At 41.1% G+C, this 24,103-nt stretch overlaps 1 protein-coding gene across 2 annotated transcripts in view; it reads right to left on the reverse strand.

Annotated features, from left to right (window-relative positions):
- The window catches only part of EFCAB14 (EF-hand calcium binding domain 14), a 38,073-nt gene extending 30,960 nt beyond the window's left edge, over positions 1-7,113 (reverse strand). The window contains exons 1-2 of one of the 2 annotated variants that reach the window (XM_059374639.1): positions 5,952-7,113; positions 4,275-4,423 (exon numbers count right to left, since the gene is read on the reverse strand). In XM_059374639.1, the coding sequence (XP_059230622.1) occupies positions 4,275-4,423; positions 5,952-6,133 (331 nt within the window). In that variant the 5' untranslated portion in view covers positions 6,134-7,113. The remainder of the gene's footprint in view (positions 1-4,274; positions 4,424-5,951) is intronic. The other variant, XM_059374640.1, reaches the window with a different exon arrangement.
- Positions 7,114-24,103: the final 16,990 nt, after the last annotated feature.

Raw genomic sequence — 24,103 nt, forward strand, 5'->3', positions numbered from 1 at the left:
AAGTGCCATGATTTTTTTTTTTTTTTTTTTTTTGTTCCTCTCTGTAGGGTCAGCATTTGGAATACACCTGGCACATTTTAGGCACTTGTTAAGCATCACTAACTGCATAAATCTGGCCTTTGCTTACCTCCCAACCACTTTTTGCATAGCTTTACCTTCCTCTTCAATCTATTTTCTGGTAAAGTGAATTTTCCAGACATACCAACCTCTTTAAGTCTCAGTGACTCTGTACACATTATTCTTTCTGCCTAGATGCCCTTGGCTTCTCCCTTCTCCATTTCTGTCACCTTGGCCTATTTATTTCCTTTTAAGATTCACCACAAATAGCTGGGTTCCCATCTTGGATGCCCACCATCACTTCACCACTGTGAACTATCAAGCACTTAACACACTGTGCTGTAACTATCTACTCGCGTGTCTGCTTTACCAGACTAAGAGAGACAGAGTTGCTAAAGGACAGGGACCAGGACTTATTTGTGATGTATTTCCAAGGCCCAGCACAATGCCAGGTACACAGAAGCACTCTAGTGCTTGTCCAGGGAAATGATTGTAGGGTATGAAATGGAGTTAGTGTTGTCCTATTAAGTTAAACAAAGAAAATTCAATCAAACTCAACAACAAAAAATCCCCACAAAAATCGGGGGCAGGGTGGTAGAGGTATCCCTGCCAGATACAAGCCCACTCTCTCCAAATTCAGAATTATTTAAAAAGAAAATTAGATATTTTTATTTTTCAAAAACATGCATGAAAGGATTTCTGTATAAGTAAAAGATTTCCCTCAGTGCTTTTACTTTAACATTTGATTTACATCAGTTTGTAGGAGTACATGCATCTTACAGAGTGACAACATTCTGTTAGTCCAAATTAATACAGCATTTCAATGATTTTCTTCTACATTTTCAGTGAGGTTGTAAAGTAAAACTTTGTCTGCCACAAGTAAAACCATTCATGTCTGCCATTTTCAGGGGGTCAAATGTCCCAAGAGCTGGGGTGAGGGTGGGAGTAGAAATAGAAGTAGAATGTGGATGTGTTAGAGGAAAGAAATAAGACAAAACATTTAGGGTTACAGTTATTAACTAACAAATATATGAAGCTGACAAGACCTGAAAACTCTCTGGATAACTTAGAATTCTATGAGCCAAGAGAGGATCATTTTCATTATATGACTTGGGGCTTTTAAGGAGACCGAAGCCGAGTCAAGGCACTTTGGCTACATAAATGGGAGGAAGTGTAACAAACAACTTATGATTATAATTTATGTTCTTCCACCATGGAAAGCAACTCATTTAAAATCCAGTACATTAATACTCAAAAGAACTTACCACCTCTTTTCCTGATCTCTAAGATTAGGAAGTAGAGATTTTTGCACACACTCTTTAGACAGAAGACATACAATGCTAACAGCAATATTTTATACTTAAACGCCTTCAGTTTGCAATAAACTTTTATGTAATCATTCAACTTGTTACTGAGTCCCTATCATGTGCCCAGCCCTGCACTCAGCACTAGTGCATGTCAAAGACCCTGAAGCTCTCAGTCTGGGGGGTGGGAGTGAGGCAAGGAGTCGTTACAGAATAATTACACAGTGGGATGGATAGTATGACAGAGAGATGCCCAAAGTGTTCTGGTGGCATAAATGTCTTTGGGTTTTATGGATGGGAAAAAGTAGGCTCAGAAAGAATAAGGGACTTATTTATACTTTATAGCTAGTAACGAGCAACCCAGGATTCGACAGTCAAACCTTCTGCTCTTAGGTCTGGCACTCTCTCTAGTGTACTCCAGCTGTCAGACACTTACACCCCAATGCCCTCCTTACTACAAGACCATTTTTAAGTTCTGTACTACATGACCAAACTGCCCTGGCTGTGTGATTGAAAAGGAAATGGCCTGATTTATTCTTTCCTTCTCTTCTGAATTCTTTTCCTCCACTCTAGTGTTCCATTGTTGAGTGACAGGGAGAGATGGTTGAGAAAAGAATCTTCCTTAGAATAATTGTGGATTTTTTCTGAAGTACTTGGTTCTGGAAAGAATAATGAACTAAGTTTCAAGACCAATGAGTACCTTCAGCTTAAGGATCAAGTTGCTCCTTGACCACAAGGAAAAATACCAACTCTATCTGCTTTGCTTTCTATTTCAGACATTTCAGCAATCCTGCCTCCCTTCCTGACAAATGTCTTTGAAAATTTATTGAAATAAAGAACAAGGGCTCTGAATTTCTCAAAAAGGTATGAAAGCCAGACCAGTAGGTGGTCTTCTTTGAATCTGTGACTTCCACTGTCCTCTTGAAAAACAAGAAATAAAAATAAACTTACTGAAATATATCTAAAGTAGAAATATAATTCAAAGAAAGACTATTTAAGCTTAACCAGACTGGCCTCATTTACTCAAGATGATGGTTTTCACAAAAAACTCTTGGGCAAGTGGTCCACAATGGTTCAGCCAATGGATTGACTATGCCCCAGGCTCCACCCCCAGAAATTACAAGGCTGGCACTTCTACTGCAGCAAACGAAAGACAACAAAGCAGCTGGACTGACAATTCCAAATCTGCTTCATTCAGCTGGCTAAAAATGTAGTCAGGGTCCCAGGGGACTGTGGCTCAGTGGCAGAATGCAGGTCTCACAGTTCAGGGTACACATCCTGGCATCTTCTGAATATAGTGTTTCCAGGGATTGGTATTAGCAAATGATCGACAAATATTTGTTGACTGACTGCCAGGTCTATGACCTGTGTGCACTTTAAATATACATTTCTAAAAAAAGAAATTCCCTGAAAAGCTCAGCTAAGGTATAAGTTACATGGGTGTCCTATAAACACAGCCATAGAGCAGTCAGGGAAAGGAGTCCCTGGAGGGTAGAAGTGAGCAATGTATTGAAATGTATAAAAAAATGATTGCTATATGTGATCAAAACAAGCTCTAGTACAAACCTAGTAGGCTCAATTAATTACAGAGAGATGAGGGCACAGACAGGGGTCTTTAGCGATTATTCATAGTTAAACACTCTTTCTGAGAACCTCACTTCCAAGTTACGATTACCACTTACAAAGAAAACACTGACTTTAAAAAATTTTTGCAATTCTGGTGTGGACAATCATTAAAGAAGGAAATTAACTAGGATACAAAATCTCATTCTTTCTTATACTGTACTCTGATTCCACCAGTTGATTAAATATATAGGCCAAGATGATTCTGGCAGAGAATTGTGGTTTACCAAATTCCTTTTCTTGAATCATAAGAAAACCAAAATTAGTATTTCAACATTTTTTTTCAAGCAACATCAGTAAGAACATCATTAACACAGTAACTAAAGGTGAGCTGTCCCTAGGTCAGTTTCGGAACTTAAATAACTACAGGCAGCAAGACGACGCTGGGGTGAAGGACAGCCTGGAAGTTGTGATCTCCTAAGACTTATGATGGGAAATGAGGACACAACTCTGATTCCAGTTCTGGGGCCAGATTTTGCTATGACATTGAGAAAGCCTAGTGGTCAGTTTCCCCATGTGCTAATGCTGCTAACCTTAAGGCATCTGTGATTAACTTGAAACTGGCTCTTTAGCTTAGAAAAGCTAAAACCCTGAAACCTCAAACCAAAGATCTGTGTTGCTAAAGGAAGATAGATCAAATGTGGTTGAAGCTACTATGCAAACACACCTTTCGGATAAAGGACTTTAGATGTGGCAAAAAACAACTTTCTAATTTAGAATATATGAAACTCTTCAACATAAAGTCTCTTAAGCTTTAAAAGTCATGAGAAAAATATTTATTTGTGATCTGGTACACACTAAGCACTCCATAAATGCTAGCTATTATTATTGTCCGTTCCATACAGTTTTTCTTAAGAAGGAAAATGTCTGACAAATACTCCCACATGGCCCTACGAGGAGGAAGGAAATAGCCTGATGTTGGTATTGCCACTTCATACTTGAGGAAGTATACTTGGGGAAGTGTAAAGTGGCAACAGGTGGAGGCTGACCAAGGTTCTAGATTCCTGGACCTTAGCACTTCCTTTCTGCACTTTAGGTGTTGACTGCAGTGCCAGTATTGCAGATGCTATCTGTCCTGATGGTGCATAAGCACCATTTTTGTTTGTGGGTTTAAAAAGAAGCAAACAAACAACTATTCCCACATTCAAGCTGATCGCTAAGAAAGAGTATCAGAAGGCTGGAAAGAATATATAATTGTTTCATCAGAATGGGCAAAACTCTTAAGTCGGCAAGGTTCACTTTGTGTTAACCTGGAAGCAAGATAACATTCTGAAAAGGGCAACCACTTACTTGTTCTAAACTTTTCCTTGAGGGCATCCAGATCCTCCTTCAGGGCAACTTGCATCCACACCAAGCCCACGCAGGCCACAACACAGGCGGCAAGGATGACAAAAGCACAGAGGGGATAACAGATCTTGCAGCATCGTAAATAGTCTCCCCTGATCATAAAAAAAATTCAAGAGTACAAGAGTGATTATGAGTACAGCTGTATTAGAAATAGCATACATGTTTCACCATATGGCTATTTACCAGTGTACCCAGGGAACACTGGGTACCACCTTCTTAAATCTGAACAGCAGGTTGAAAGTGACTAAATAAGATGACCTATGAAGAGTTCATCTTTTGGACACAAAGGTTTCAAACTTCACACGACACAGAAAGAGATCCTGTGGGCACTGCAGCCCACAACCATCATCACGGATTTCCCCCAAGTTCAGGAAGAATTTCAGGTTAGGGAAGTGTTATGTTCCCAACAAGTTCAGGTTAGGGAAGTGTCAAGATCAGAGCGTCTCTGCAATAAATCACAGCACCGTAATTTACCTATTATTTCTTGATTTCTTTTTTTTTTTCTTTCTATTTCTTGATTTCTAACACGTATCCTCTCCAGGGGAGCCTGTTTCAAATTACTGAAACTTCATAAACTTTTGAGCAAGTTTTACTGCAAATGCATGAAAGAAATCGGCACTGCAGGTTTAAGTGGACACCTGGTGTACTCTAGCTTATTGGCCTAGAAGGCAGGAAACACGGAAAGGTGTTACATTTCACACCAAACTTCAAACAGCACTCTAACTCAACAGGGCTGTAAACAATAAAGAGTAAACAAACTCAACAAGGCAACTATTCCAGTGGAACTGTTCCATTTCATCAGACCTTCATATCCCAAATCTTAACTACTTAATCTGATGAAGCTCATTACAAACCAAACTCTTCCTTTAACAAAATAAAAGGACAAAGACATTCTAAACAAAAAAACCTCAAAGGATTTAATCTGTTTCAGCACCCCAACCTTCTGCCTAACCCTTGCTTCCTCATCCTCAGGCTAATGTTCTTTCCTTTCAGTGTGCTCCCTGAGAGGGTCCAAGGACACCTTCAAGGTTCCCTTCAGCCTTTTCCCACCCTGGGACCCAATTCTCAATGTCCTCAAACTCACTACTGGATTTGCCTAGGGGGCTGCACCATCTAAAAGTGGTTTGGGAGGAAGTTGCCTCTTCTTTTTGTTTCCTACTCTCCACATACTCTCGAGGCTCATACTTTATAAGTTCCTCACCATTTCACCTCACTTTCAAGATCTGGAGTCATCAAGAGTGCAAAGAATAATCTGAAGTCTTAAAGTTCCTGTCTCTACTACACGTTTTAAAAAAGTTCTAGTCCCCAAAGCTTCTTTGCTCCCGGGTACCTATTCTTAGCTTGCCTACCACTCCCAGCTTGCTCTCTCTGGGCTCTTGGCACATTCCCCAAGTCAATATTTCTACCCTGGATTCAGAGTTCTTCATACACTTAAAGACAGATCTCTAACTTATCCTTCATTCAGAACCTGAGCTCATCACCTTAACATCTTCCTGTTTGCCGCCCAAGGTCTACAACCTTTTTCTTTTCTAAGAACACCCTTCTTCCTTTCAATTTTCCCCATTGGTAGTATAAGGAAATGCCTTTTCCCCACCCACCCCTCACCACTGCATCACTCACTTGACAAAGCGAGAGCGATTTCCAACTAAGCCGAATTCCTCTTCCTCTTCGGAGCTGGATTCAGAGTCTGAGTCAGGAGGTTCAGTGCGAAGGAGGCGGTGGCCTGAGCCTTTCTTGGGCTTCTTTCTCCGACTGTCCCCAGCCAGGCCGATCAATGCATTGAGCTCTTTGCGCTTTTTCATCTTTTTGTGTGGGGTGAGTGGTGCACCGACTCCTGAGCTGCCAGGGTCGTACCCGACGCCCAATTCTCTCGCTGCCTTGGAGCTGCCTTCCAGGGTGGGGAATCTGGGCTAAAGCCCTGGGTCACTCCCACCCAGGGGTGGGACTGACCAGATCCGCTGGGGGCTAGAGCCTGGAGTCCGGAGGAAAGTGGTACTCAGATGGGTGGGGGAGGTCACATAGAGGTGGCCAAGGAGCTGGTGATAAAAATGGGTAAGGCTCTGGGCATGGAGTCTCAGATAAGCGGGTGGCAAGGGAAGCAATCTTTATCTCCCAATAGGTAGGTTATATTTCTAAGTGTTTTCCGGGAGCTGGGGAAGGACACGCAGATGGGTGTTTTGGCCTTCCGGGGCAGGACTTCCAGCAGAGAGCGAAAAGAAACTTGTTCTTGATGGGAGAAGAAGGGGAGGTGTAGAGCTGAACAGTGAGAACGCGCTAGTCGCTCCCTAGCTGGAGAGGTGGCAGCAGAAGAGGGCTCGAAGCCGCTACAACCCGACACAGCTTGGGCGCCAAAGAAAAGGACCGGGTCTTGGGGTGATCACCGTTCTCCGGCCTCCGCCTTGAGTTTGAAGGGGCCCGAGACTGAGGAAGTCCTAGAACACGGCTCAGAGGGCTCAGCTTGCCAACGGCCAGTCCCGCACCTGGGAGACCCCAGCCCTGCTGTCTGGGCCGGGAGGGTAGTGCGGTGCGGAGGGGCGACGGCGGCTCAGCCCACCTGAAGCGCTCCCGCCGAGTTTGAGGTGTTCTGGCGACTCTGGGCAACTCACACGCGCCGCCTCCACTCCAGCCGCGACTCCGGCCCCCACTCCGGCTGCAGCCGCAGCTGCTCCAAACTTGCTGGTGGTGGTGGTGGCGGCGGCAGCCGCGGGCTCCAAACCCGGGCCATCGCTCCAGCCCTAGCTCACTTCCCCTTTGGCAGCAGCCGCCGGCACCGCCTGCCAGTAAGCCGCGCCTCCATTGGTCCTCCGCCGGTGACGTCACACCAGGGGGCGCTAGAGTTGGTGGGAGGCGGGGCGTTAAAGGGGCCGTGGCTCCGGCGAGAGCTGGGTCCCGCCTACCGGTTGAAGAGGCCCCGCCCCCAGGAAGGCTGCCTGGGCCCTGCCGCTCACCTGTCCGGGGGCGGAATCTTTCACCAGGAGCAGGTATTCCTGCTCCTGGCAAAATACTGCTTGACCTGCTTGGAAAGTTCAGAAGCCGCCAGACCCCCAGTTGTGATCTGGGCTGACACAGTCCAGAGGCTCCGCCTTTCTGACTCACTTGCCGTTTGTGAAAAATTTAGGCGTGTTACAGATTAATAACCCAGTTGAACACACTCATTCATTCCATAAATATTTATTGAGAGCTTACTACTTGTCAGGGGCAGCTCTGACACTGGGGACACAGCAATGAACTAAATAACCACATGCCTTCCTGTGTAGGATTGCCAGGTTTAAACACACACACACACACACACACACACAGACACCAGGAAAACTTGAATTTCAGATCAACAACGATTTTTTTTTCAAAGTATAAGTATATTCTATGCAACATCTGGGACATCTTCATTCTTTTTTCATATTTTAAATTTTTCTAAAAGTTTAAATTTCTTTGACAGAGAGACACCGTGAGAGGGGGAACACAAGAAGGGAGATTGGGAGAGGGAGAAGCAGGCTTCCTGCAAAGAGCTGGGAGCCTGGTGTGGGGCTCCATCCCAGGACCCTGCGATAATGGCCTGAGCTGAAGGCAGATGCTTAACAACTGAGCCACCCAGGCGCCCCAAAATCTAATTCTTTTTTTTTTTTAAGATTTTATTTATTTGTCAGAGAGAGAGAGGGAGAGCAAGCGAGCACAGGCAGACAGAATGGCAGGCAGAGGCAGAGGGAGAAGCAGGCTTCCCGCTGAGCAAGGAGCCCGATGTGGGACTCTATCCCAGGACGCTGGGACCATGACCTGAGCCGAAGGCAGCTGCTTAACCATCTGAGCCACCCAGGTGTCCCTCTAATTCTTTTTTAAAACTAAAATTCAAATTTAACTGGGTGTCCCATATTTTATGTCAACCCCATTTCTGCAGCTTATACTTTAGTAGGAGGAGAGCAACAATAGGCAAATACATTAAATGTCAGGAGGTGATGAATGCTATGAGGAAAATTGAAATATGATAAGGGGATAGGGAGTGGCTCATGATAAGGCAACATTTGGTCAGATACCAGGAGGAAAAAAAGGAGGCAGTTGTGTGATGGCCTTGAGGAAGAAGGGACCTGGAAGATCTGGTGTGGCCGGACCCGAAGAACAAAGAGGAGAGAGGTAGGAAATGAGAAAAGCATCAAGGGCCAGATCTTGTAGGACTTTATGGACCATAGATCATAGGCCAAGACTTTGGGAAACCATTGGTGCTTAAAGCTATGCTAAAATTTCAGAAATAACAGAAGTAAAACCAATGGATAATAGAAGTAGTAATCAGTAAAAGTGTATTGTGCACACACCAAAAAGCCAGTTTGCAAACTAGAAGCACTCAAACCACAACTTAGAATTAGGCTCAGCAGTGTATCACTACAGAGAAGCTTATATAGTGATAAAATAGTGGCTGTTTATTCTTCACAGTGGTTAATTATAAATATTAGAATTTTCTTAAGTGATAGGGAATTGGCCAGTGGTTACCTCTACCAACCTTGGGAAACAGTTTTAGTTTTGCTTATGATTTTCAGAGGCACAAGCAAGAAATAATCAAGATCAAGTTAGCCTTGCAAACTTAAGCTAAATGAAGCTTTGTTTGCATGATTAGGCTGGTTTTATCTGCCCAGGAAATTTTCAAGGCTGGTCTCCATTTGTTTTTTTTTTTTTTTTAAAGATTTTATTTATTTGTCAGAGAGAGCGAGCGAGAGCGAGCACAGGCAGACAGAGTGGAAGGCAGAGTCAGACAGAGAAGCAGGCTCCCTGCAGAGCAAGGAGTCTGATGTGGGACTCGATCCCAGGACGCTGGGATCATGACCTGAGCCGAAGGCAGCTGCTTAACCAACTGAGCCACCCAGGCGTCCCCATTTGTTTTTTTAATTTGAATAATATGTCTCCCTTGGTCATTGTCTCAGCACCCTGAGAGTATGACCAACCAGTACAGCATTATTCTCAATTACCACCTCTGATATAGTCAGGCTGAAGAATCACACATTCTATGTTTCCTCTAGTTGAGTCATCAGGCTAGAGGGCCATGTAGTTCCCATCTTCATCATTTATGTGCTTATTGCTGATTTCATCCATTTGTCTGATCCTGATGGTTACCATTTGGCATATGCATGGCTGATGACAGGCATTTAAAACCCTCTAGAGTTTACAACACACTAGGGAGGTTAATATGATGACTGTAAGGAAAACAATAACCAAGGACTGAGACATTTCCCAGAGCAGAGATTCCCAGGACCGAAGATTTAACCAATTAAATAACTCAAATGGGTTATAATCTGATCCATGTTTTACTTAAGCCAATCTACATTTTTTTGAATAATGTGCAATTGGGTTTCGATTTTTTCTGAGTTATTTATTTACATAGGCACCATGCAACATATTAATAAACACATACCCTCATGATTAGTTAGGAAGTTGAACTTGAGGATGTATTTCAGAAGGTGATGTTGCAGGTGAGTAATTTAATGAGAGAGATTTCTATGGAAACAAAAGGAAAACAAAGGTTAATAGCTCAAGCAAATTATAAGTACTGTTTCTGAGTTTGGAGAGCAGCCAGTTGAGAAAATTTCTAGATGTCAGGTTTGGAACATCTTCAGGCGGAATGAGGGCAAGCATGGCGATCAGATAGATTTTCGTGGTTTGCAGTATGAATGCCTCTGCGATTTTTCTGAGTGGCTACATAGAAACAGGCACAAAGTCTGTCCACTCATGAGCTGTTGGGGTGATTTGCCTGAAGTCGTCCTGCTTTAGTTGGCAGGGCTTTGGGAAAAGAACAGCTTTTGTTTCATAGTGATTCAAAAAGAATCAAAAAGAGTAGGAGAAGATTGAAAATGTTAGTTTGGAGAGTTCTGGCCAAATATTGAAGGAAAGCGGAAGAATTCAGGATCTAGACGCATAATCAAACTTATGCGTCTGCCTTCAGCTCAGGGTCCATTGATGGAGCCCTGCATCCAACCTCCCTACTCAGTGGGAAGTCTGCTTCTTCCTCTCCCTCTCCTTCTGCCCCTCCCCTCAGCTCCTGTTCTCTCTCTCAGATAAATAAATAACATCTTAAAAAACAAAACAAAACAAGTTCAACAAGAATAGTGATTGACCATATAGGCTCTTTTAAATCTGTTTTGCTAGAGGTACCTGGGTGGCCCAGTCATTAAGCGGCTTCCCCTGGCTCAGGTCATGATCCCAGGGTCCTGGGATCTAGCCCCTCTTAGGGCTCCCTGCTCAGTGGGAAGCCTGCTTCTCCCTCTCCCCTTCCCCCTGCTTGTTTCCCCCCTCTTTCTGTCAAACAAATAAATAAAATCTTTAAAAAAGATAAAATAAATAAATTTGCTTTGCTAGAAATTGCCACAAGGACTATCAGAGTGGACTTTCTAAAGCCTCTGGAAGCTAGGAAGCCAAGTCAAGGAAGTGTCCAGTTGTGTCCTGTTACAAGGAGGATAGAATCTTGTTGAACTTATTCAAATATATATTTTTCATAAAAATAAGAATATATAATAAGAGTTTCTGAATCCTGGAGGGATCAGGTAGGAAGAAAAATGTTTTAACCTTTTTCACAAAGACATTTTACCAAATTGCTGTAAGTGATAGATAGCATTAAAAGAAGGAGAAAAGGGGGTCCTTTAATCTGGAAAATAAAACACTATAGAACTAGCAATGTTTTAAATGATATTATAAAAATTATAATCATCTCATCAGGTCATTCAGTATTGTGTAAATAATCTTGATTTTGCTTCATCTTGAGTTGGCAGATTGATTCTTTATGAACCAACCAGTTTTCTACTGGAGCTTTAGAAATTCTTACCTTACGTTGTGTTATGATCTTAAAGATGTCAGAAACCTGATTTTAGAATACTTGTCAAGGTCTTTTCCATAAATCTCTTTGAAGATCAAGCATGTTTGCAGGAATACTTTTGCAAAATCATCGGAGTAAAGTAGTAGCCACCTATCTGTAAGTGAAAAAAGACCTTAGAAGAACTGGTGAGAGTTCACATACACATACAAAGAGAGTGATGAAATTGACAACTAAATTTGGTTATTTTTATTACACACATTTTAAAAATCATGACTGATAGCATTATACCAGAACACTCTAGATTTATACCATCTCTGGAATACTTGTGTTAACATATATAAGTAGAAGCTAAAGAAAGTTTAACATTACTTCTTATTTGACAATGCTTCCCATGTAATTTAACACCTGAAATGACACTAAATAAATTAACCTTTCTCTTATTACCTTCTTAAGAATTTCATTTGGGGAAGTTTGTTAAAAATGTCAAAAGACTTAAAGCATTTGATAAAATACAATCATAGATCCCTGTGAGACAATACTTAGTTATCCATGACAGTTAAAAGATTAAAAAAGCAAATACAGAAAGTTACACGGTTGTAAAAAATAAATAAATAAAAACCTTAGCTCTTTTAATAAAGAAGACTTAGGTTTTTGGTTTTTTGTTTTTTAATAATCAAAGAGTTGATAAAGACAAAGCACAGAATCTTTTCTAGGCAGATTACATTAAAGGTAAAGAAAAACCTTTGTTAATAAATTTTTTATTAAGAGCAGATTAATAATTTAAGAAAACTTTGTCCTTTTATTTATTTTTAGAAAGATTTTATTTATTTATATAACAAAGCTAGAGAAAGAGCACAAGTAGAACAGTAGTCAGAAGGAGAGGGAGAAGGAGGCTCTCTGCTTAGCAGGGAGCCAGACGTGGATCTTGATCCCAGGACCTTGGAATCATGACCCAAACCAAAGACAGATGCTTACCTGGCTGAGCCACACAGGCATCCCCAAAACTTTGTCCTTTAAACAGAGAGAAAACTAAATTCTAATTTTGTATTAGTGTACTTTTGGTATTAAACCTCTCCTTTTTGGGGAACATAAATAAATCTATTTCAATCTTAATCAGCTTGACCGAAATTCTCAAGATTGCTTTTCCAAAACCTTATACAACTTTCTGTATCCATTCAGGTTTTGTCTTACTTTTTCCTTTCTTAATCAGGGATAATGGTTTTACTTTAGGACAAAATTACTTTTTTTCTCTTAAGAAAACAACCAAAATCCAAACCAAAAAAAAAACTCCCCATGTTCTTCTTTCCTTCCCCTACCCAAAAACACCTTCTACTTCCCTTACCTGCTTTTCATAGCCAGTTGTGTTTTTTTAACCCTTAATATTTCTAGCAGTTTTCATTACATATATTAGTTAAAATTCTTAACTCTTAGAATCCTTAATTCCTAGTGAAAACTAAAAAGTCAATCATTGTTGGACTAGCGAATTTATAAGCACATTTCATAAATTTCTAGAAGTATATTTTTCCTCATGATAAATTTTTAAATATGGCACAAACCATGGTTAATAAATATCTTTTGTCTCTGTGAAAAATTAAAAAGTCAGAAGTAGATAAACTTATGTTTAGCATTTATTGTTTATTTGGAGATGATCTATATATTCAATTGAATATCCATTATTTAGCTTAATTTTGTATAACCTTTTAGTTATATTTAGTTGAATTACTTGCTTTTAACAATTATGCTTGGATTAGACATTAACAACTGATGATCTTGTTATTTTTCTTGTTGACAAATTTTGAGGACAGGCCTGCTTTTATTAAACCAACAGATTTAAACTAGCTTTTATTTATCGAAGATTATCTTAAATCACATGAACTTGAAAAACATTTGGATTTGTTTCTAAATTTCTGAGAGCATATTTGATTTGTCTAAATGCTTAGTTTTCTTTTTAAAAAATCTTGCTCAGTATGTGTCCTTCAGTCTTTCATTTTATTTTATCTTTTTAAAGGTTTTATTTATTTATTTGACAGAGAGAGAGCTAGCAAAAGAGCACAAGCGGGGGGAGCTACAGAGAGAGAGGGAGAACAGACTCCCTGCTGAGGGAAAGGGAGAAGCAGGCTCCCTGAGGAGCAGAGAGCCCAATGCGGTGCTTAATCCCTGGACCCTGGGATCATGACCAGAGCTGAAGGTCAGACGCTTAACTGACTGAACCACAGAGGCACCCCTAAATGCTTAATCTTCTTTAAGCCAATTAAATAGAGCTCTCTACAAATTAATTTTTACAGATTAATACAAATTTTTTTTTTACAAAATTTATTATGTATAATACAAATGCATTTTGTGCAATACAAATTTTTTTCACAAAATAAATTTTATAAGTTAATACAAATTAATATCACATACATATGTGGACATACATGAATACACAGACAGACACAGAGACCTTAACACTTTTGTTTTAAATATTTTAGCCATGTTTCAGGTACAAAACTCAAAAGAACAGTGGATCCAAACTGTGTTTCTGGCAGATAGACTAAATTAAGACTATCTGCTCAGATGACCAAAGAATTTTTATTTAAGATTTTTTATTTGCATGCTATAAGAATCTTTTAAGAGCTGTTTTTGGAGTCTTTGCCTTTTAGAAGCTTCTACATTATCAATCAAAGAATGCATTCTACTGTCACCGAGAGGTTTGGAATCATCTCTTTTAAGGGTACCCCCGAAAGGTGGACTTATCTAAGTGAAAGTTTTCACAACGATTCCAAAAGTTCGCCCATTTTTTTGAAACGGCACAAGATCATGGTCCATAGATCAGGTGGAAATCATCTTTGTTTTAGATTCTCTAAGACATCCTAACTCCAAGGTGCCATTTTTCCCAACAGTTCTTCTAAAACACAAGGAATCACATATTCTGCCCCCTCCAACTTTTGAACACAATAGGGTGACTTACCAAGAAGCTTCAACAAAACGCCAGCATGTACAATAAAGTTGGAGAGCTCAAAACAGACAGTGGATCTTGGATCCAAGACAGACTCCCCCACAAGCTCCAGGGTAGGTGAGAAAGCACTGAGCTCTGGGGGCTCTGTGGGTACCTGTTGCTTCACCAGCTTTGAAAGTGTTGGAGGTCTTCTTTGGGACCCACTTCAGATGACCTGAAATGTCAGAAGTTCAGGAATAACAGAAGTAAAACCAATGGATCACTGAAGTAGTAATTAGTAAAACTGTACGGTGCACACACCAAGAAGACAGTTTGCAAACTGGGAGCACTCAGACCAAAACCTGGAATGAGGCTCAGGGTTATGTGATCATAAGGCAGCTTATATAGTAAGAAAGCAGTGATTGCTCTTCACTGTGACTGGTTATAATATTAGAGTTTCCTTAAATGATAGGGAATTGGCTTTTAGTTTTAGTTTTGCTTATGATTTCCAGAGGCACAAGCAAGAAATAGTTCAGGTCAAGTTAACCTTGCTAACTAAAAGCTAAATGAAGCTTTGTTTTTATGATTAAACTGATTTTTTCTGCTCAGGGAATTTTCAAGGCTGGTCTCTAGTTGTTTTTGATTCCAAAAACTAAGAGGAGTCATGCTCTGGCTTAGATTTTGAAAAAGAGCATTCTGGCTTTTTGAAGACAGAACTAGCAATATTTGCTGAGGGATTACATAAAAGGTATGAAAAAGAAAGGAATACTAGATGCTCCAGAGGCTTAGCGTGGAACAAATGGAAGAAGGAAATTGCTGTTTACTGAGATGGTGAAGGGCAGTTTGGGGTTAACTTGAGAAGCCAATTCAACATTCAAATGAGCTGTGGTATACAGGCATACCCTGGAGATATTGTGGGCTCGGTTTCCGACCACCACAATAAAGCGAATTTCTAATAAAGTGACTCAAATGAATTTTTTGGTTTCCCAGTGCATATAAAAGTTATGTTGACACTATACTGTCATCTCCTAAGTGTGCAATAGCATGTCTACATACTTTAAATAAAAATACTTTATTGCTAAAAAAATGTTAACCATCATCTGAGCTTTCAGTGTTTGCGATCACTGATCACGATCACCATAAAAAATACAATAATGACAAAGTTAGAAATACCATGAGACTTACCAAAATGTGATAGAGAGACACAAAGTGAACACATGTTGTTGGGAAAATGGGGCTGGTAGACTTGTTTAACTTGGGGTTGCCACAAAACCCCAGTTTGTAAAAAATGCACTACCCGTGAAATGCAATAAAATGAAGCACAATAAAATGGGATATGCCTGTGTCCATTTGGAGTTTTGGGTAGAAGCTGGGGCCTGAAGTATAAATCTGAGTGCTATCAAATGTAGGTGATTTAAAGCAAAGTGCTGGGGTGCTGGGGTGGCTCAGTAGCTTAAGAGTCTGTCTGAGTTCGGCTCAGGTTGGGATGTCAGGGACCTGGGATTGAGTCCCTCGTTGGGCTCCCTGCTCAGTGGGGAGCCTGCTTCCCCCTCTTCCTCTGCCCCCCCCAAAACTAGTACACGCACTCTCTCTCTCTCAAATAAGTAAATAAAAATCTTTTTAAAAAATAAAGCAAAATGGGGCACCTGGGTGGCTCAGTATTAAGCATCTTTGCTTCACCTTCAGCTCAGGTCATGATCCCGGGGTCCTGGGATTAAGCCCCTCACCAGTCTTCCCGCACATCGGGAAGCCTGCTTCTCCCTCTCCCGCTCCCCTGCTTATGTTCCCTCTCTTGCTGTGTCTCTCTGTCAAGTAAATAAAATCTTAAAAAAAAAAAAATAAAAAGCAAAGTGCTTTGAACTATTTGGAAAAAAGTCAGTTGAAGTAATTTTTATACCTACATTTATTGAAATAATTTGTATATCTACATTTTATACCCACACAATAAAATCTATCTTCGTCTGGGTATCCCAATAAATATACAATGCGTACATAAGTGGACAGCATTAAGTAGAGGTACTGGCAGAGATTTGGAGTCAAGAGATGTGGAATGAAATCATGCTTCCTGTACTAGCTCTGTGAGCATGAAAGCTATTCACATTCTCTGGCTTTTAGTTTTCCCTCTGCAAAATGGGATTAACATCTGCTTCACAGGAGAGACAATGAGAAGATGTTTGTGAAAGTTCTTTGGGAGCTCCAATTAGGTGTAGTTATTCTGTTTTTTGTTGTCTTCTTTTGTTTCTAGAAACACGATGCCCAATATGGTAGCCACAAACCACGCATGGCAATTTAAACTGACATTTAACTTGATTAAAATTGAAAAAAAAGTTTTAATTAGTTCCTTAGTCTCACTGCTGTTGTGCCCCGTGGACATATGTGGCTGGCGGCTCTCAGGCAGCACAGAACTTTTCCATCACTACAGAACATTTTATTGGACACTCCATTCTAGTGCCTCCTGGAAGGTCTGTGAGTGGGCAGGAAGGGTCCTGACCTCAAGGACCACTTAAACTCATTCTGGGGGCAAGTGAAACCCCAGACAAGAGAGGTGACTAGCCCAGGATAGCCTAGAACAGCCCTTCCATTGGCCCTCCAGCCTCATAGATGTCACAACATCAACTAGGAAATCAGGGGCTGAGGAACCCAGGGGAGTGAGGCAAGGCCAAGGATGCATGACCTACCTGCAAAGACTTCTGGTCAGTCAGACACAGACCTCTCTGCAGATGGGGCCCTCCCCTGGACTGGCCAGTGAGCTAGTCATGGGTAGGGAGGCTTGAGGAGTAGAGGTGAGAGCTTAAGGGGATGCTTCTGCTCCGTCTGTCATTTGGTCCCTCTGTCTGCCTGTTTGTTGATCTGTGGATAACAGCCCTCCTGTGTTGGATAAACAACCCAAAGGATTATAAGAACCTTTGAAATTTGCAGGCCTGGTGTCTTCTCTCTGGCCTCCTTCCTCATACCTGGGACTCTCAAAGCCAGAGATGAAGCCAACCTTCTCAGAGCAAGGGTTTCTGCACTGAGAAGCCCATGGTGGGCTCCCACACAAGGACTCCCCAGTGTTGTGATCCATCTTTTCACTTAGGGATGTTTACATGTCTGTGGAGCCCTGTTACTCTTCCCAGACCTGAAAGCTGAAATGCAGTGTGAACTTGGCTAAGGCCTTCTGCAGCTCCAGGGCTTCAACTTTCCTGTCTGTAAAATGAGAATGAGAATATTCCTTGTCCTGCTTTCTGTTCAGTGCTTTTTAGGGAAGGGAGCTGCATGGAAGTGCTTGCTAGGCTGTGAAGTGATGGGGGATGGGTGATGCCTACTAAATCCTCTTAGCAGTTAAGGGAACTGTGGGCAAAGATGATATTCCTGTGCTCAAAATCCCAACTTGTGTAAATGGCAAAGCCAAATCTTGAGACTCTTCTTGTGTTGTGGCTCTTTAAGGTCTCAGAATCCTCTCCCCTGGGATCTAAGTCCATGCTTGAACTTTGTCACTTGGTGGCTGTGTGATCTCGGGGAAATTACTGAGCCTTTCTGAGCCTCCACTTTTGTGAAATGGTGACAGTAATAATGAGGACCAGCTACTTAATATATTGGGCCCAGTGCAAATGAAAATGCAGGGCTCTTTCTTCAAAAAGCAAGAAAAGGAGTTTTTTTTCCTTTCTTCCATGATTTCTCATTTAACTTGTTTATTATTCACTATTTAATATTACATTCCTTTGAGCATGATACTCACAGGGGTATGGGGTCCTGCCTCATGACTTTGGCAGGCATCCTCAACCCAATTTTCCTTATGTCTGCATCCAAGCCCCTACCTGGGCCAGAGGCCACAGAACAGGCAGCCAAGAACCCATTGTGGGGAGGGTGTTTTGAGGGGGGTGGCGACAATGGCAGGCCAAACTCTGTGTAGCTGCATTTCCAGGACCCCAGTGCATGCTTCATTATTTCCTTTGGACTTCATTTACAAAACCCAAGTTCAAAGATGAAATTGTTAAGAATTTCAAGATGGTGACCAGAGGGCTTTAAACCCCAGTTATGGAGCGCCTTTCTGAGTGGAGGGCTCTGTGTACCTGCACTGCTCACGGGTCTATGAACCTGGCCCTGATCATACCTAGCTCACAAAGTAAAGAATATGCCTGTTCCCTAGTAAGTGTCGATAAATGTCTCAATAAATGTCAGCTGTTCCATTAAGGTCATTATTAATTATTAAATGTAATTTATTACATATTATTAAAATTTGATTTTGATGATGACTCAGTGGGTAATACATCTTCATTTACTTAATGGAAAGTGGCTGCTTCCATCTGCTATAAGCAGCCTCTCTGCCATCATCATATTTCTTGGTGGTTTGCTATGGTTAAAGTTGGGGGGAAGGGATATACATGAACATTTAAAAATACTCGCCGGGCAGCGGATAGAGTGTCCGGGTGGCTCAGTCAGTTAAGTTTCTGATTCTTTATTTTTTATTTTTATTTTTTTTTTAAGTTTCTGATTCTTGATTTTGGTTCAGGTCATGATCTCAGGGTTGTGAGATCGAGCCCCGTGTGGGGTGTGGAGCCTGCTCAAGATTTTCTCTCTCTCTCTCCCTCTGCCCCTCCTCTCACTCTCTCTCTCTCTCAAATAAATTAAAGAAATACTTAGGTATCAGGCATTTTTGTGTTAATCATCACCACAAGAAGCCAGTCCTCAGTAGGCAAGACTCTTACCTTGCTCTAACTAAGAAGGAAATCGATGTTCAGAATGAGAGTCTTGTCCAGAGACACACAGCACATCAGGGGCAGATGCTGAGGCCTGAATCTGGACCTGTTTGCCTCTCGAAGCCTGAGTTCTGCGCCCAGGGAGCCTGCTGCCTAAAGCCTTTGTCTACCACTCATCTGGAAAGGGACCACCAGCAAGTGTCTCTCCTCTCCTGGGATGGCCTCATCTGCTTCCCCCAACCCTTTCCACCATTCTTTTTGCTGCTTCGCCAGCAGCTGCATCCTGTACCCTGATGAGAGGCCTAAGGACAATGGGAAGGGGAAGGATTGGATGGTAGGAAAGGGGCCAAGCTCCAAGCTAAACAATGGTTTCTCTCCCGGTGGGTCCCAGGCAGCAGGAAACAGCAACTGGTTCCCAGCATTATTGTGGGCAGGGGTGCAAGCGGCCCCCGCTGGGATTCTCCTTCTATTCTGGGCACAGCTTCCCCTGAGTTGCTGCAAGCTTTCCTGTCTTGGCTGTGTAATAGCCTCAGTTTCCCCACTACCGACTGTGCCTTTAGCCCCCAGAACAGGACCCAGTGCTGGGAGGACTTCAGGGACTATTTGCTGAATTACATTATTGGAGGAGTAGATGAAACCCTAAAGAACTTCTGGGCATTGTCCTTTTTGGTTACTTATCCCTCTTGCCATCCATCCAGCAACCCTGCTCTGAGAGACCCCTGCAATGTGCTGCGTGAAGCTCAGAAGCACACCAGTAACATCCATGCTCTGCCTTGCTGGCCTTCGCAGGAAGCAGGCCATGGCTCCAGGAGGTAAATGCCACAAGAGAGGTTTATAATGGAAGAAAAAAAAAAAAGCAAGTCCGGAATGACAGGGCTTATTTTAGGATGAGAACAATAATCCTGAGAGGAAGAACCAGCGCTGGGTTCTCCAGCCCACCTGCCTTCTTCCGCTGGGGCTTGAGGTGGAGAAGGGCTACAAATAGCCATGGGAGCCCTGGACTAGCACATCTGGGTTCAGGTCTCACCCTTTCCACCCACCAGTTGTGTGACCTTAGGCAAGTTCCTTCTCCTCTCTGAGCTTGTTTCCTTATCTATGAATTGGAACTAACAAAACTTACCTCCTCACAGTGCCTCTGGTAAGTATTACATTTAAATAGGGAGCATTAATAGGCTACAAGGGAATTGCTGAGTGCATTGAGTGAACGGGGAGGCCAGGAAAGAGACCTCTGAGAAATCTCACTTGAACCATGAAACTTAAATAGCACAGGCTGGGAGAGAAGGTGATGGGAGCATGAAAGGAGGGCTCTTCTATAAAGTGGAACTCTGGGGTGTGTGTGTGTTCAGCTTCCTCAATCAAGGTTGGGTGTTTATGGATGAAGGAGTAAATGAATAGGAGATGCTAAGTCAGCAAAGCCATGTGACAGGACAACTTAGGGCAGGCTTCCTGGGCTCTCCTGAGTCCTTTTTTTTTGGGTGGTGGTGGTGGTGGTGGGGGGGGGATAGCACTAATTCCGCGCGTCTAAACCTAAGGCGGAAGGTCCAGCTCTATCTGAGACCAACCCCTACTTAAAGATGCCCTGGGAGATAATAAAGACATGCATGGCCTTGTGCTGTCCTCTGCTGGTTGTCGTGAGAACTGCACTTTTGGGACGACAATTTCCGTTCATACAAATGGTAATTTTCCTGTGACCAGCCCAGTGCCTGGTGCTGGGATCTGGAAACTCACAGATAGAAAAAATCACATTCCTGCTATTCAAGAACTCCTGATGTGGAATGCCTGGGTGGCTCAGTCAGTTAAGCGTGTGCCTTCGGCTCAGGTCCTGGGATCGAGTTCAGCATGGGTCTCTCTGCTCAGTGGGGAGTCTGCTTCTCCCTTTGCCTGCTGCTCCCCCTGCTTATACTCTCTCCGGCAAATAAAATCTTAAAAAAAAAAACAAACCCCCAAAACAAAAACGAACTTCTGATGTATATGCATTTGTGTGTGTGTGAGAGAGACACACACACAGAATAAAAGAGAGAGAGAAAGAGAGAGAGAAACAGACATACACAGTAAATTTATATCAGCACCATGACACAAGAAGCAGAAAGGGTAGAGATGCATTAAGCACAGTTTTTGGAAAGTGGTGATTTTTTATCTATCCATCCATCCATCCATCCATCCATCCATTATATATTTATTGAGTACTTAATGTATTATAAAAACTAATATTTGTGCTTGAGCTACAATGGGTAATGAAATATACAAAAATCCCTGTATATTTGCATGGAACATTTATTCTAATGAAGGGAAATAATGCAAAAATTAGACAGGTAAATATATATAGGGTTGGATGATGAGTACTAAAGGGGAAAATGAAGCAGGAAAGGAGGACAGGGAGTATTGGAGTGATTGGATTGGAGTAACATCTGAATAAAGACCTAAGGAAAAGGAATTTTCATTTCTTAACATGACCGAGTAAGTTGTCCTGGACTTTCTTTCCTGCATAAATAACTAGAAGACTGAGCAAATATTATGAAATAACTGTTCAGACATTGGACAATACTATATATGTGTAATCAGGGTCTCAGAAAATGTAGTGGCAGAAAAGTATTTGAAGAAATAATAACCAAGTTTATATTAAAAAATATTTATTTATTTATTTTTAAAGATTTTATTTATTTATTTGACAGAGATCACAGAGAAGGAGGCAGAGAGAGGAGGAAGCAGGCTCCCTGCTGAGCAGAGAGCCCAATGCGGGGCTCAATCCCAGGACCCTGGGATCATGACCTCAGCTGAAGGCAGAGGCTTTAATCCACTGAGCCACCCAGGCGCCCCAGCAGCCAAGTTTTTTAAAACATGAAAGCTATTAACAATAGACCCAAGAAACTCAACAAACTCTAGCAGAATAACCATACCAAGGTACCTCATAGCAAATTTATTAAAAACCTAGTTAAAGAGAAAATGTTTGAAGCAGGTGGTAAAGAAGCTATATTTACAAGGGAATAGAGTTAAGAATTGTCATTGATTCCTCACTTGGAACAACGCAAGCTAAAAGACCAGGGGAAAACCATCTCTTTTAAAAGTAGAAAGGCACGCGGGGGTGGGGGGGCAAGATGTCAATTTAGCATTTTACATTGGTGAAAATACTCTTCAAAAATGAAAAAAGTATGGGACACCTAGGTGGTGCAGTGGGTTAAGTGCCTGCCTTTGGCTCAGGTCATGATCCCAGGGGTCCTGGGATCAAGTTCTCCATTGGGCTTCTTGGTCAGCAGCGAGACTGATTCTCCCTCTGCATGCGGCTCCCCCTGCCTGTGCTCACTCTCTGTTTATCTCTCTGACAAATACATAAAATCTTAAAAAAAAAAAAAAAATGAAGGCAAGTAAAGACATTTTCAGACAAACAATAGCTGAGAGAATTTACAGTTTTTCACTATAAAAAAGGCTAAAGGAAATTATTTGAGTGGAAGTAAATTAATACCAGTTGAAAATTTGGACCTATACAAAGGAGTGAGGAGCACCAGGAGTGTTAAATATAGAATTTTTTCTTAGTTAAAAAATTCTTAATTAACTTTAATGAAAAAAACAACAACTATGTATTGTGGTGTTTATCACACATAGAAGTAAAATATATGACAATAAAGGATAAGAAGAATACAGAGGCATATTATTATGTTTCAATATGTATGGAGCAGTATCATACTGCTTGAAGATGACTGTGATAAGTTACAGATGAATATTGTAAGGCGTAGGGAAACCACTAAAATTAAGAGATGCATGACTAATAGGCTAATGATGGAAATAAGATAAAATAATAATGAACAAGAACTCTACCCAAAGGAAGGCAGGAAAAGGGAACAAAGGATATCAAAATTTGAGGGTTGTGGCTAATACTACATTGAAGAAAATTCATAATTTAAATTCTTATGTTAGAAAAGAAGAAAGGTTAAAAATTAATTATATAAAAGTTTACCTTGATACACTAGGAGAAGAAGTGCAAATTAAATTTAAAATAAACAGAAGGGGGACGCCTGGGTGGCTCAGTTGGTTCAGCAGCTGCCTTCCGCTCAGGTCATGATCTCAGCGTCCTGGGATCGAGTCCCACATCGGGCTCCTTGCTCGGCAGGGAGCCTGCTTCTCCCTCTGCCTCTGCCTGCCATTCTGTCTGCCTGTGCTCCCTCCCCCCACCCCGATAAATAAATAAAAATCTTAAAAAAAAAATAAAATAAACAGAAGGAAAGAAATAATAAAGATAAGAGTGGGAATCACTTAATAGAAAACAAACAATTGAAAAAATTAGGCTAAAGTCTGGTTCTTTGAAAATACCAATAAAATGAGATATATCTGTAGTTAGACTGATCAAGAGAAAAGAGAGAATATCACTACATATCTTTTAGATGTGAAAAGAATAATAAGGTAATAACAAGGTGATATTTTGAAAGAATTCATGCCAATAAGTTTGAAAATTTAGATGAAATGGACAAATTTCTTGAAAGGTAAAAGCTACACAGCTTACAAAAAAAAAGGGGGAGGAATGTCCTGAATAGTCCTCTACCATAAAATAAATTAAATTTATAATTAAAATCTCTTTCCTCTCTCTCCAAAAAATAATAAAGGAGAAGAAAATCTGGGCCTAAATAGCTTCACTGGTGAATTTTATTAAACATTAAAGGAAGAAATAATTTTAATCCACACAAATTCATTAAAAAAATAAGGGAGGAAGGGAACTTCCTCCAACTTATCTTTGGGGATCAATATTATCCTGATATTAAAAAAAAGACAAAGACATTACAAAGTAAGAAAATCACTCACTTTTTCTATGAAAATAGATGCAAAAATCTTTAAGAAGTATTAGCAAATTGTAGCCAGCTACATATGAAAGGATATATCATGACCAAGTAGGGATTCATCTTAGAAATTAAAGTTGGTTTAATGTTAGAAAACTAGTGTAATTCACCATATTATAGAGTGAGGGGAGAAAAACCATACCGTTATCACAATACATGCAAAAAAAAAAAAACAAAAAACCCATTAACAACATTCACTATCTATTCTTAGGAAAAACTCTAAGACAAAATTAGGAGTATAAGAGAAGTTCCTTAATGTGATAAGGGACAAGTATGAAAAACCTACAGCTAGTACAGTTAATGATGAAAGATGAAATACTTATACTATTAGATTAGGGGCAAATCAAGCATGCCTGCTCTCACTGCTTCTACTCAACATTATACTAAGGTCCTAGTCAGTGCTATATGAAAAAAAAAAGGCACATAGTTAGATATAAAAAAGTAAAACTTTAAAAATTACAGGTGATATGATCATATCCTATAAATAAGAAATCATAGGGGATCTACAAAAGAACTATTAGAACTAACATATTAATTTAGCCAAGTCACAAGATAATAGG

This window comes from Mustela nigripes, chromosome 14 (genome assembly GCF_022355385.1).
Source record: "Mustela nigripes isolate SB6536 chromosome 14, MUSNIG.SB6536, whole genome shotgun sequence".
Classification (NCBI taxonomy): domain Eukaryota; kingdom Metazoa; phylum Chordata; class Mammalia; order Carnivora; family Mustelidae; genus Mustela; species Mustela nigripes.